A 14421-nucleotide genomic window follows, 5' to 3' on the forward strand; every position below is an offset into this window, starting at 1 on the left:
GAGTGATTTTAAAGTGATTTTAAGATGTTAAGTTTTCACGCGCAAAAAAGTTTGAAATTTGCGCGTGAAACAATCTTCTTCAAAAAAGAGAAAATGAAGCTTCTAAAATGGAGAAAAGCCTCAAATTGTTACATTTTACAATATAAAACCTCATATGAGTAATTTTTCCATGTATTTCTGTCAAATTTAGGTGATTTTGAAATGTTCAAAATATGCAAATTAACCGATTCCCAAGGGATCTAAAAATTAGGGTTTTTTCAAACCCAAAATTCAGGTAACAGATGGGAAATTATATCATAGGTTCAAATTTTTTTGCCTTAGAATTCCTTGCTGCACATTTTCTGACATATTTCAGGAACTTTATTTTTTCACGCGCAAATTTTTCACGCGCACGCGCATATTCTCCACGCGCAGAAAACCCGTTCCCGGCAAATATTATGTTATTTCAGTTGGGTTTACTTTCATTTTCAGGCTGGATTCCTAAAACAATTGCAGAAAAGGCTGTGGAAATTGCAGAACAAAGCCTAGCTACATGTAAGATCAGGAATGATAGTTACTGGTAATGGGAATAATAGATCAGTGCTTTTGATTTGGATTATTCATCAGATGATCTTAATAAAAAATGTGGATTCCTTGAGTACATAGTTTGCTAATTAACACAGCTCCTTGTATCTGGTGGATATTAAACACTTTCAGTTCCTCAGACAGTTTTGCTGGTTCACAATAATAAAGGAGCCTTAAGTTGAACCCTATACTGACCAAACATGCAGACTGCCTTTTTTTAGTTCCATTGATAGGTGCATCATACTGGTAACTAACATGCTTTTCATGGCTTACTTCCTCTGGGTCTTAAAACCCAAACATACCCCAAAGTACCAATATTCATGACTTACTTTCCAGGGAAGGTTTCTTAAGCAACTTCAGCAAAGGATCCAGCATGTGAGGTGGTTACTCAAGAAAAGGGGGCATTTAGGGTATGCACGACATGATAGGACTTGAGAAGTTTTCTTGTGCCTGGTTAGGAAAAGACTCCATTTATCAGTAGCCATCCTTCTATTGACAGTGCACTAGGTTAGCGTTATGTGCCATTCTAATAATTAGGAAGTGACTGCTATGTCCAATTCTTCAGTGGTAGTCTCTAACCCATTGATAGGTGCATCATGAAAAAACATTTAGTCTTATTTTATTCTTACTTACATCCAAATGCGGAACCAAATCTGTATCCCTAAGTTCATGTTCATACCTTTTCAGGAAAGGCTTATCAAGCAACTTCAAGATAGGATCAAGCATGTGAGGTGGTTGCTCAAGAAAAGGGGGCATTTAGGGTACAAGGGGCATGACAGGACCTAGGGGAACAGTCTTGTCAGAAAAAAAAACAAGGGTAGCAGGGCCAAGTATCTTCAGTTGTAGTGTATTTGTAGATGGAGCCCATCTTATCTTTATCTAATGTGGCATTGCTGGCAGAAACTCCAATGGTGGGTGCATCATATTAACTGGCATCTCAAAGCTTCCCCAACAATATTTGAACTGGGACCAAACCTGCACCAAAATACCAATGTTTACAATAATGTTTTCCTTCCAGGACAAATTTGTCAAGCAACTTCAGACCAGGATGTACAATGTCAGTGTCGCTCTCAAGAAAAGGAGTCATTTAGGATATAAGGGCCATGACCAGAAATTCATCTGTAGGAGGGTATGTTGTAGGAACAACAACAATACTCCATAAACTTCAAGACATTTCAGTGTAAGAACATGTTTATTTAGTTACATTGTTTGAGGAAAGAGTTCTATTCTGCTGAAAGTTGAAACATTGATAGGTGCATCTATTGACATTGCTGTCAATCTAGTACAGGTATTTCCTGACTAGTTTCTAGAGTCCATGGATGTTTGTACCTTTTCAGATGAGGTTTATGAAGGGCGTTCAAGATAGAATCACGCATGTCAGGCGGAAACTGGAGAAAAGAGGGGATTTATACCAGGGACATGACAGTAACCTTGTCTTTAAGTGTAGGGATCCATGCTGTAGGCCCAGGAAGACTTAGTCATGAATTTCAACACATTTCTATGTAGGATTAGGAATAGTTTTTTTCGTATGAATTCTCCTGATACATTGATAGGTGCATCAGAAGACAATATTAACATTAAGGTCAGATATTTCAAGAGGTTCCCGATGTCTTGCATTGGTAGTTTTTTTCCCCCAAAATTCTTTTTGTAGCCTGTCCCCACATAGTTTTGGAACTGGAACCAAACCTTTTTCGATATCACACAGAATATACTACTATTACTGCTTTTTTCAGGAGGTTTTTTACAAGCAGCTTCATCAAAGGATCAAGCATGTGAGGTGGTTGGTCAAGAAAAGGGGCCATTTAGGATACCAGGGACATGACAGTAACTTGACATGCAGGGACATTTGTTGTAGGAACTACAACAGAAATGTTCCCTAAGTTAAAAATCACATTTCTTTCATTGTATAAAAACAAATTTTTGTTGTCTGCCTCTGCGCTCTTTTGTGATTGGCTGTGTGGGTGTGGTCGAATTTCACAGTGCAAGAAGACATTGATAGGTGCATCCAAAGACAATGTTGTCAAAATGTTCTTATTGTCTTGATCTGGGAACTTGTACAAAAAGAACTGATAGAAGAGTGTTTACATAATGCATCTATCTAGCCTATATTGAAGTCACAAAGTATATAAATTTATGTTCGTACTTTTCAGGCGTGGTTTATGAGGCAACTGCACGACAGAGTAAAACATGTCAGTTGGTTGCTCAGGAAAAGGGGCCATTTAGGGTACCAGGGGCATGACACTGCGTTTAAGTGTACAGACCAGTGTTGTAGGGGCCGAATCGATCTGTAAACCTCAACACATCACTGTAGGAACAGCTTACATTGTCACTTCCACCTTCAGTCAGCCAATTTTCCCCATGGACATTGATAGGTGCATCCAAAGACATTGTTCTCCATCTAGAATAGGTATTCAAAATATTTTTGTGGTCTTGCCTTGGTAAAATGAGACAAGAAGTAAAGGGAAACCTGTATTCCAATTTATGTTCTTGCCCTTTCAGGCAATTCTCATGACACAAGTACGAAAGAGGATGGAGTATCTCAGTCGGTTACGGAAGGAAAAAGGCCTTATAGGGTACCGGGGACATGGCGTTACGTTTAAACATACAGACCTGTAGAGTCCAAAGTCATCCTTAAACCTTAAAGCATTGTTGTGTAGGAACAGTTTGAATTGTTACTGCCATTGTCCAGTTGCACTAATTCTTCTGTTGGGTGGTATGAAATAGAAGCAAATTTTTCCCATGGACATTGATAGGTGCATCCAAAGACATTTTTCTTCACCTGGTACTGGCATTCAAAACATTTGTTGTGGTGTTGCTTTGGTGTTTTATTTTACTTGAGACGAGAAGTCTTTTCAGATAGAAAAGCTGTATTCCAATTCATGTTAATGCCTTTTTCAGGAAAGGTTCGTAACGCAGGTTCGAAAGAGGGTGGAGCATGTCAATCGGTTACTGAAGGAAAGAGGCCATTTGGGATATCAGGGACACGACAGTGTGTTTAAGTGTACAGACGCGTGTTGTAGAAACTGGCAAGATATGTAAAGCACAACAGATAGGAACAGTTTTCATTTTTACTGCCACTGTTTTTCTGTTGATGGTATAGAAAGAAACCAATATTGCCCATCCAAAGACATTTGGTAAACTAAGACAAGATAGAAAAGCTGCATTCCAATTTTTTTCTTGCCTTTTCAGAGGTTCATAAAGCAAGTCCGAGATAGGGTGAAGCATGTGAGTCTGTTACTCAAGAGAAGGGGTCATTTAGGATACCAGGGACATGACAGTGTGTTTAAGTGTACAGACCAGTGTTGCAGAGCTATCAATCCCTAAAGCTCAACTCGTACAGTTCCTGCCACTGGGCTATTTCATGATTGCCTTTATTAGATGGCATGAAAAGGGAGCTGATTTTTTCCATGGACATTGATAGGTGCATCTAAGAGCATTGTTGCCCATCCAGTACAGACGTTTCAAAATGTTGATATCTTTTATAACCTGATTCAAGAAGTAGAGGGAAAAGCTTACGTTAACATTAAGTTTATAAGCTTATACTTAAGAACTGTATACAAACATAAATTTCGCCTTGAGCAGATTGTACCAATGTGTCTACCTTTACAGGGGAAGTTCATAAAACAACTTCAAGATAGGGTCAGGCATGTCACTTGGCTACTGAAGAAAAGGGGGCATCTAGGATACCAGGGACATGACAATAACGTTCTCTTCAAGTGCACAGACCAATGCTGTAGGAACAGAGATGTTTCTTAAACCCTGACATGCTTGTTGTGAATGTCTTCATTTGTTCATTACTTGGATGAAACAAACACAAAAATTGCCATTTTCCCCCAGGGTCCTTGATAGGTGCATCTAGATACTGTTGCCCATGTAGCCTGGTCAATACCTCAGGTCGATAATGTATGTATGTACAAGAAGTCATTGATCATTTTTCTCATAGAAACTTCTGAAAAGTGTAAAATCTCTGGAGTGATTTGGCAGATGTATTGGATGACAAAGAAAAGTTAAATACTTCTGATCTGTTTTTCAGTCTCAGTTTTGTAAGCAGCTACAGCAAAGAGTTAACAAAGTGAGATGGAGAAAAAAGAAAAGTCTTGTTGCAGCTCAGACGTCTAAGGCTTTACCTTACAGCCTTACATCTTACCAATAGCACTGGTTAACGTTTAGACAGTTTCTGCTGTTCATCATTGATAGGTGCATTGCTAGGAAATGTTAGACATCTAAAATTGTTTTTTAGATGTCAGACTCACCAAAACATTTTGTAGGTTCGCTGTCACCACAAATCATTAAATCTACTGGACTAAACTTTGAAATCATGTTTATTCGTTTTGTGTACCTACCTTTCCATCTCCAGGAAACGTTCATCAAACAACTGTCCAAGAGGTTCTGCCATGTACGATGGTTTGCAAAGAAAAGGTTGAGGAATAAAATGAAGAGTCAAGATGGAAACTTCTTTTCAACTGGCAACACATAGATAAGCATGTATAGCAAACTGTACAAGGCAAGCAACAATAGGCTAAGTCTCTTGGTGCGCATTGGTGCATTGCCCAACACTTGTGTACCTGTATGTAAATCTCGTGGATAAAAGATGCCACAATCAACTTAAGTAACCTCCTTTCTATCAGGTTCTTGGCCGTAGTTACAGCAAAGGTTTAGTGTCTGATTTGTATTTCAGGATGCCTTTGGTCTTCTGGTGCGCAAGAGGATGTACAATGCTAGGAGGACAACAAAGAAAAGGGAAAGATCTCAGCAAAATACATGGCATTTGTAGCAAAGACAGATACTGAGATAAAGAGGGAAGAAATGCTTCGAACCAGGGTACATTGATAGGTGCATCTGTAGGAATATATTGTGACCCCATGATCTGAACAGGGAAGTTGGGAAGGGCAGGGTTCACCAGGGAGGGCTTTAGTAGCTCTTATCTAGAATTTGCTTTACTTCCAGGAGCACTTCTGCAGGCAAATGTACACCAGAGTTCACCATTGCAAGTGGCTCACTAAGAAAAAACTTAAAGCTAGGATGGAACTATTGGAAGAGACGGGGCAGGACAGTTGGCACAAAATATAGGTAAAAGTCCTTTTATGTCTTAAGAGATAAAGGCACACAACATTACCACATTCCTCTCCCACTTCCAGGATGGCTTCCTTAAACAGCTATGCAATAGGCTCTACCACGTAAGATGGACCACGAAAAAAAAGTTGAGGGGAAAAATGAGCAGTGGACAAGGAAGCTTCAAGTTCAAGAAGAATTGACTCCCACTCCACGATAGTGTATAACGTGTTAGATACATGGAATATTTAGAAAACACCACTGTATTTCTGTACACCTTTAGGTATATAACAATGTTTTAGATGTCTTTGGTATTTCTGTTACAGGAGACCTTTGCTAAACAGATGTGCAAGAGAGTTTACAATGTTAGATGGACTACAAAGGAAAGGGAAAAAGCAGTGGCAATACATAAAGCGGGAAGAAGTCAAGGGCACATGTTCTAAGACGTAACAATTTAAAGAAACTGCCTTTTCAATAGGTTCTTGTGTACATGTTTGTGCATTGATAGGTGCATTTCATAGGACTTGGTTGTTTCTCATGTCAGTAAAACAACTGTTGATGTTGCTGTTATTAGTCTTAAAACATGGGAATCGGTTGCATGTAAGTCCAGGCTATGCCTGTGACAGCTACTGCAACAGTATTTATCTTGCTGTTTTACAGGATATCTTTGCTAAACAAGTACACAGGAGAGTCAACCATAACAACTGGATCTCAAAGAGAGAACTTAAAGCCAAGATAGCTTGTGAGGAACAACTTTTTTTTACATGAAGGCCCCTAGAAAAGTCTGCTAGAAAAATTGACAACCACTTGTCATGCATATAACAGTATTGTTTTATATCTCTTGTCCTCCTTCACAAAGTGGCTTCATCAAACAGTTGAGAAAAAGGATGGCTAATGTCAAGTGGTGGTCAACATGATAAAGACTACTAGGACTTAAAATAACAAATAACAGAACACTAGAAAGGCAAACCTTTTTGCGGGCTGGCCATTTAACCAATAGTTACATTGATGGGTGCATCATGTAGTGAGGGCTTTGTTTCTTAAGTCAATACACTAACTCTTCATTCCGCTCTTAAAAAGTGGGCGTCGGTTAGATACAAGGCTATTCCTGAAACTGCCACTTTTTTTAGCATTTACTTTGCTTACAGGACATCTTTGCCAAACGAGTATGCAAGAGGGTCTACCATAACAGATGGATGTCTAAACGGCAACTCAAAGCCAAGATGGCTTGTCAGCAAGAAAGGAAGGGATGGACAAGTACATTTTCCTCGTGAAATCTGCGGATGCTTAGTCAACTGTAAAAGTGACTGCAGGATATATGAATTAGAATGTGTCATTTCTTCTACCCGTACGAATTATTGTTTATATCTTATTTACCTTCACAGGGTGACTTCGTCTCAAAGTTGAGAAGCCGGTTGGATTATGTCGGGTGGATGGCTTTTAAGCTCTGAAATTAAAGGCAAGAATTTCTTAGAATATTTAAAACTTTAACTTATCTTTAAGGACTTGTAGTATATCAGTAAACTCAGGGTGAAAATTTAGGACAGGGCCCTATGTTGCCTGGGAATGTACATATGTGTCTGTCAATGTAAGTCTTGGTTTGGCCATTTAACTAATACTAAGTACATTGATAGGTGCATCAAGTAGTCAGGCAGATAAAACAGAGTATTTCAGTTGATATGACAATCACTTTATTTCTCTTATTGTCCTTCACAGAGTGGCTTCACCAAACAGTTAAGCAAAAGAGTCACCAATGTCAGGTGGAGAAGGAAATAAATGACAATGATCATTTCTTAAGATTTCTCAAAGACATGGGTTTAGAAAGGAAGACTTAGTAACAGTCCTGTCTTTTAGAGTTGACATAGCTATACTTCCATATCATGTATGATACATTGATAGGTGCATTCCTTTTGGCATGTTATTTGTTACATGTATCTGTAGTTACATAGAAGATGTGATCTGTCTCTTGTTCATAAGCTGAATTGAACGAAATATTCTCAGCTCTTTTGAATATCCCATCTGCCATTAAATTGTCTCCCCGGCTTTCCTTTCAGCGTGAGTTCAGTAAACAGTTCAGGAAAAGAATCAACAATGAGAGATGGAAGGCAAGGGAAACTGGGAAGTCCACTGGGAAGGAATAGCACCTGTGTAATATCAACAGTTTAACACAAAGGGAACCATGAATTCAGTAGCACATGTTAAAGCTATGCCACAGTCCTATCAAATAGATGTCCAACACTAAGCAGATCCTACCTCTAGTTACTGTAGACTACTGTTCAAAATGCTGACACAGAAATATGTTTCAGGCCAAAGGGGACCATGTATTCAGTACTAGCGCATTTGCCACAGTTCTATCAAATAGATGTCCAACACTAAGCAGACCCCACCTCTAGCTGTCTGTTACTGTGGACTACTGTTAAAAATGCTGACACAGAAATATGTTTCAGGCCAGGTTTGTCAGACAACTGAGCCAAAGGATCTGCTGGTGCAGGTGGAAAGAGAAAGGAAAGAGGAAAGTCCCTGGGGGCTCAGGAAGTCAGACTTAGCGACAAGAAAGTTTACCTGTAATACAAATAGCAACTGCAAATTTTCCCTTAGTAGTGGTTAAAAAATGCTGGCATTCTGAGTACATTGATAGGTGCATAATAAGGTTATTTTGTGTTGAATGTCGTATGTTTCCAAGAATGATTTGAACAGTACATTTCTCAAGCATGGTGATGATTTTTTCCTGGTTGCCTCTCCAGAGCGCTTTCAAGAAACAGCTTAGGAAAAGGGTCAACCATGTAAGATGGACCACCAACAAAAAGATTCGCCAGAGCTTTAGAAAGCAACCTTAAGGGTTAAGACATTGATAGGTGCAATGACAAGTTCGGATTTTAGGTTCAACATTTTATTGATTCAACTTTGACATTTTGATAACATTGACAGGTGCATAAGAAGGTTACTTTTGTGCTGAATGTTGTATGCTTCCAAAAATGATATAACCAGTAACTGTTCTTGTTACATGCTTGGCCTGATTTTTGCTTGGTTGCTTCTCCAGAGCGCTTTCAAGAAACAGCTTAAACAAAGGGTCAACCATGTAAGATGGACCACCAACAAAAAGATTCGCCAAACTTATCGAAAACAACCATAAGGGTTAGGACATTGATAGGGGCATAAGGATGAACTTGACACTTAGTTTAACATTGAGTCTTGTAATGCCATCTTCCCTTCCCATTCCAGAGCAAGTTCGTAAAACAAATCAGTCAGAGGTTGCGTAAGGAAAGATGGGCTGCAAAGAGATGATCTCAGCCACACTGCAGTTGCATCTAAGCACAGAAAATCACAAGGGAATCAAAAAGCAAGCTATTAACAAGGAGTTTTTGTATAAAATCATGTCTACATGTAGAGCCTTCCATGTTGAGCTATGGGAATTTGTTGCCCAAAAGCTTCTTTTTGTAAATCTCATGAGCTTTGCTAGTCTATGGTTTACAGTACAGAACTTAAAGCATCACTGATTCATCTGTATCTCTTTCTCCCATTGCAGAGTAAACTTGTCAAACAACTAAGCCAGAGGTTGTGTAAAGTAAGGTGGGCAGAAAAAAGAGGGTCCTGGACTTATTAAATACTTGTACTAAACAGTATCAGGAGTGGTAAGATTCTGTCGGGAGGTTGATATACATTTGTGTATTTACAAAACTCCATCACATTGATAGGTGCATCAACTTAAACTGACTTATTATGAGGGTATTGTTGCAACCTGAAGTGATTTCAGTGCACAAGATTTTGTGTTGTGTCTTTTCCTGATGTTGCAATTTGAAGTTTCTAATAGTGATTGAAAGAAAGAAAGAAAGAAAGAAAGAAAGAAAGTGAAAATATGGACCCTTGGTAGGTTTCATAAACGGCTTCTTTCTCTTTTTTCCAGAGCAAGTTTTCACGGCAGCTAAGCAACTGCCTCTGTTGTAGGAGGTACAGGGCAAAGTTGAAAGGCAGACATCTAGACACGCAGTGAAAGAAAAGACAAGAAAAGAGTACTGCTTTGAGCCATCTTTTGAGTTACTTAAACAGTATCAAACAAGTTCAAAAACCTTCATAACTAACCATACTGTCTATTGAGACTTAAAGGGATGGGAATGTCTCTCTGTTTTAGTAGTTTAGATTTGCATTGATAGGTGCACTTTCCTGACCTCTGTAACTTCTGTTTCAGAGCCAATTTACAAAACAGCTAAGCACAAGAAACTGTCACCAGAGATACAAAATGAAACAGGACCAGGAGATAAACAGCAGTGATGCAAAGGAAAGATGAGAGGGGAAAGGGCTTGGAAGAGTAACAAATCATAAAATATTGTCACTGGTTCCTCTATTCTCAATGGTTTTTGCTGCTTGTATTTCAGAGATATTTCATCCAGAAAGTAGCCAGTCGGGTCCGTCACGAACGACGTCTAGTCAAGAGATATCAGAAGAGATATGAACGATATAAGCAGTAGTGTCCATACAGTAAATATGGTGATATGTCATCTGTTCTATTAGATAAGACGGCAGGAGGAATGCTATCTTTCATTTATTCCACATTGATAGGTGCATCTATTACATGAACCCTCAAGAATGTTTATGGTTTTTGTTTGCCTCTCTTTTATTTCAGAGTGTATTCCAAACCAAGGTAGCCAATAGGGTTCGCTTTTGCAGGTGGGAAGCAAAGCATCCAAGGGGAAAACAAGCATAATGGAGGATAAAGCAGCTGTCAATGGGGTTGATTGGCCAGCAGTACATTGCTTTGGGTCTTTGTATAGGTTGCTTGTTGGCTACTTTCATTTCCTTATCTAATGTTGAGGTCATCAGCTTCAGTATACCACAGAGAATGTAGCTGAAAGTTGCCAGTTGTTTATGATGTTGAATGATGTTGTAAACAGTGATTGTGAACAGCTCTATTCTATCCATTACAGAGCGAATTCACCAGACACTTAAGCCAAAGCATCCGAGACAAAAGACGACGTTCGGACAAAAAGGCTCAGATGCTTAGCCATATAGCTTAAGATCAAATGTATGGGTTAGTACTACTAGAACGTTAACTACCTCACATGCCCCTGGTCACATTGATAGGTGTATTAACTGGCTTTCTGATGAGTTGTAGTCATAAATTCTTTGTACTGTCCCTGCAAGAAATGTGTAGCTCTAAACTAGCAAACAAAATTACTAAATGAGACATAAAAGGATAGACATGAAATCTATGCAGAGTGTAGAATCCCTGTACTTGGCTTGATTATTTATGACTTTGTTGTTGATTTTACACAGTCAGAGTTTCACATACAGCTCAGGAAGAGGGTATGGTTCACAAAAAGGCCAGAAAAAGAAGGGATGGACCAGTAAACCTGGTGAGAAAATGGGATGACCAGAAGTTTCATGGTTGCAATAAGTTATGAAAGTTGTTGGGACCTGTGTACATCTGTGTTGAATGTTCAACTCCTACTCTGACAGCCCTCACTGTAGCACATTGATAGGTGCATCAAAGGCTTTTTAGACCACATGCATTGTCGTGTTATAACAAAAGTTCTGTTAATTACCTCTTGCATTGCTTATCTTACAGATTAAAATAAAGAACCAAATCAACATTGATGACATTGCTTTGAAATTAAAAAATTACAAGAAATTAAATCTTCTAATTACATCATTTTTAGATCAGATGCTTGAAAAAACATTTCTTTAATGTTGGTCAGGATGGTAACAACTTTCATGATTTATTTCTTACAGACCATTTTCACTAGGAAATTGAGTAGGAGAATATGGCATAACAAGTCAAAATCCTACCCGAAAACCCAACCCTCTGAGTTCGACCAGGCAGGAATGGACATGTAAAGTCTTTCAAGGTGCAGCACTGTTGGGCAGTTGTGTTCGTGCAACAGCGGTCATCTCTTGTTATCGGAAGATCCCACTTTGTTTTACCTCCTCAGCAAGCATGTCATGGTTTCTATGTGGCTCTCATGTAGGTTAAATAGATACAGAAAAGGTTAAGCAAATCAGCTTTAAAATCCTAGGTTCATGCACTGTTCAGATAGCATTTTTGGCACAAAACTCAACTTAAGACATCTATAAGTTAGAAATCTGAAAGATAAGGTCCAAAACATGTCTCAATCAAAGGCAGGTATCAGAAACTTCTCATAAGGCCAGTGAAGCCACAGTACAAGTTTTTTTTTAAATTCCTGATGTCCTATGTGGAAAAAGAAAGTGATAACGTTTTACTAACTGCACCCCATAGTCTGCAAATTTTTCTCTCCTTCTCCCCAATATATTCTTCCAACCGATGTCCGTTTTTCCATTGCAGGTAGAGTTTACTGCTCAAATCAGCAAGCGGTTATGGTACGAACGAGAGACACCAAAGAAAAGGGCCAAGAAAAACATGTTCCTTGGAAGTGACACTCTCTTAATACCTGTAACTACTAGTGATACAGATAAAATACCTGCAAGTAGTAGTGTTACAGATGAACCTCAATAAGCTCTGGTCAAGTGTCATAAAGGTTTTCATGCTGCTCCCTTCACTCTGGTATAAACTGATGTACGTTTTCGTCATCCCAACGCTTGTCTCAATTTACTTTTCAGGCTGAGTTAACGACACAATTAAGCAAGAGGATACGTCATGTTAGATGGAAAAGAGGGAAAAGAGTACCGAAAATCGTGTCGACATATTCATAAAATATAGTTTATCCAAGCACAGGCTTCGCGGTTTTTGGAATAGTATGCAGACCTTCGCTATAAATTTGATCAATTGAATGCTGATTGGAAATTTTTCGACCCTTTTTTTGCAGTTTGCGTTTTCTACTCAAGTCAGGAAGAGGGTTTGGAAGATGGAAAAGAAGGGCTTGAAATAGATTGAAAGCTGAGCAGCAAGCAGCAGTTTTCAACTCTGCAATGTACATGCTACTGTTTCTCCTTTTCAAGCTCTTTGTGGTTCAGTATGGCCATACTTGTAAGGGGAAAAAAGTGAGAAAAGGCAGAATATTGTTCTCTTGGATGGAAAACTCAGGCATGATCCTTTTCAATCTGATAATACACAGTAGTACAGATTTTCCATGGTCTTTCTCCCTCTGCCCTTTCAGAGGCTGTTCACTAAGCAAATCAGCAAGAGGATCAGGGCAGAACGATGCAAGATTAGGAAAAAATGCCAGGTGTTCGATCCAACCCTGCATTCCTAGATTGACAACTTCATATTGGAAGATAGTATATAGCTTTCACCTGAGCCAGACATTTAACTTGACCTGTAAAATTGTAGGCTGTAAAGACAAGGTACATTATTTATATTTATAGAACGAAGTAAGCTGGTCTTAAGTAACCCTCCATCCTTGTAGACATTGATAGGTGCATAGTTAAGACAAGATGTCTGCTATGTATAACATTGAAAATACTGCTCTTAATTCATTGCTTCCAGTTTCTGTTCTGAATCATGGGCTAGGGTCAGTCTTGCCTAAAACTGCTCTTGCTTGGTATCACACTCTTGCAGCTTTTTTTTGTTTGGATGCAGTAACTTCCACTGCTGTAGCCTGGACGTTCATGTTGTAACTTGTATTACAGAGCGACTTTACTAAACAGCTGAGTCAGACCATCAGGGACAGAAGGAGAACTAGAGTCAGGAGAGGCAGCACAGGGAAGACAAATATCCCATACCAAAAAATACCTTGACTCTCTAGTCTGCATCTTAAAGCTTAGCACGTTAGAGGTCCATATGAAGGTTATGGTCAAGACTTGAGTTGGATAGGCTGCTGTTTTGGGGGGAGCTTTTCTTTCAGCTGTATGTGGAAATAGTACCTGTGAACATAACATAAGGACTGCATATATATCTCTGCATAAATCTTTTAGGAAAGAGGGTACAGTTGCATATTTAAAACCAAGTGTCTGGCCAGTAGTTCAATGCACCTATCAATGTTAATAGAATGAGTCACCTTGGTTCTTTTCTTCAGAAAGAAACTAAAATTATGTGCAAGATCTTCTGGAAAAAGGGATGAATTGCAATAGGAACTTGTTCCCAAATTCCCAGTCATGTTGGTAAAGCTTCCTTGTGGCCAACCAACTTCTCTTTAATCTTTTCAGAGCAAGTTTTCAAAGTGGTTGAGCAAGGCTGTCAGAAACCAGAGATTTCAGTCTAGACGAAAATGGAACAAAGCACCTTAAACACCCGGGTAAGGGGATAAAGCCCTCATGAATTTATCGATCAAAAGAAAGCACAGACATTAAGCCATCCACTGGTTTACAACACAAGGAAATACAGAGAGTGAGACTTCAAATGATTAATTGTCAGGCTTGGATTGGAGATGGACAGTTTTGTCCTGAAAAATGGTTTTGACTTGGTCCAATAGTAGACCCCCCAATCAAATTTTGCCCCTTGCTTTGTCTGGTGACAACATATCCATGTCTTCATTAGTTTGCCAAAGTGCAATAAGATCTCTTAACCACCTGCATATATCAGTTAGTTGAAAATTACTTTTGTTTTTTTCTTAAATGTGTTTTTGACTTGAATCTGGAAAGTTATTTACAAAATATGGCAAGATCATCTCAGTTCCAAATTTCTAGAAGTCAATTTCTCTTGATGCACCTATCAATGCTCTGCTGGGGAGGTATAGGGGTTGGGATGTATGGTGTGACTAGCAAACTACATGTGAATTTGACAAATGTACTTCAATTCAAGGGACATGTGCAAAGCTGCAAAACAGTAATGGAGTTATGATTTTATTTTGCTTATAAATGTTGGTGAAAAGATGAAAAGAAATTATCGGTAAGTTATTTTACATTTCGTTACAGATTCACTTCCCAAATTCCACATGTGCCCTTGTCGAATTG

General features: G+C 38.9%; 1 protein-coding gene across 20 annotated transcripts in view; it reads left to right on the plus strand.

Moving 5' to 3' along the window:
* Positions 1–14421, plus strand: part of LOC118430328 (protein suppressor of hairy wing-like) — a 47914-nt gene that overhangs the window by 19131 nt on the left and 14362 nt on the right. Inside the window, exon 6 of one of the 20 annotated variants that reach the window (XM_035841103.1) lies at positions 11915–14341. The exons of 5 other annotated variants lie outside the window; for them this stretch is intronic. In XM_035841103.1, the coding sequence (XP_035696996.1) occupies positions 11915–12085 (171 nt within the window). In that variant the 3' untranslated portion in view covers positions 12086–14341. Of the gene's footprint in view, positions 1–900; positions 1217–1251; positions 8939–9142; positions 9276–9520; positions 11188–11343; positions 14342–14421 lie in introns of those variants that run through there. 14 more of the 20 variants (XM_035841110.1, XM_035841125.1, XM_035841120.1 and 11 more) reach the window with 14 other exon arrangements.

This window comes from Branchiostoma floridae, chromosome 14 (assembly GCF_000003815.2).
Source record: "Branchiostoma floridae strain S238N-H82 chromosome 14, Bfl_VNyyK, whole genome shotgun sequence".
Classification (NCBI taxonomy): Eukaryota; Metazoa; Chordata; class Leptocardii; order Amphioxiformes; family Branchiostomatidae; genus Branchiostoma; species Branchiostoma floridae.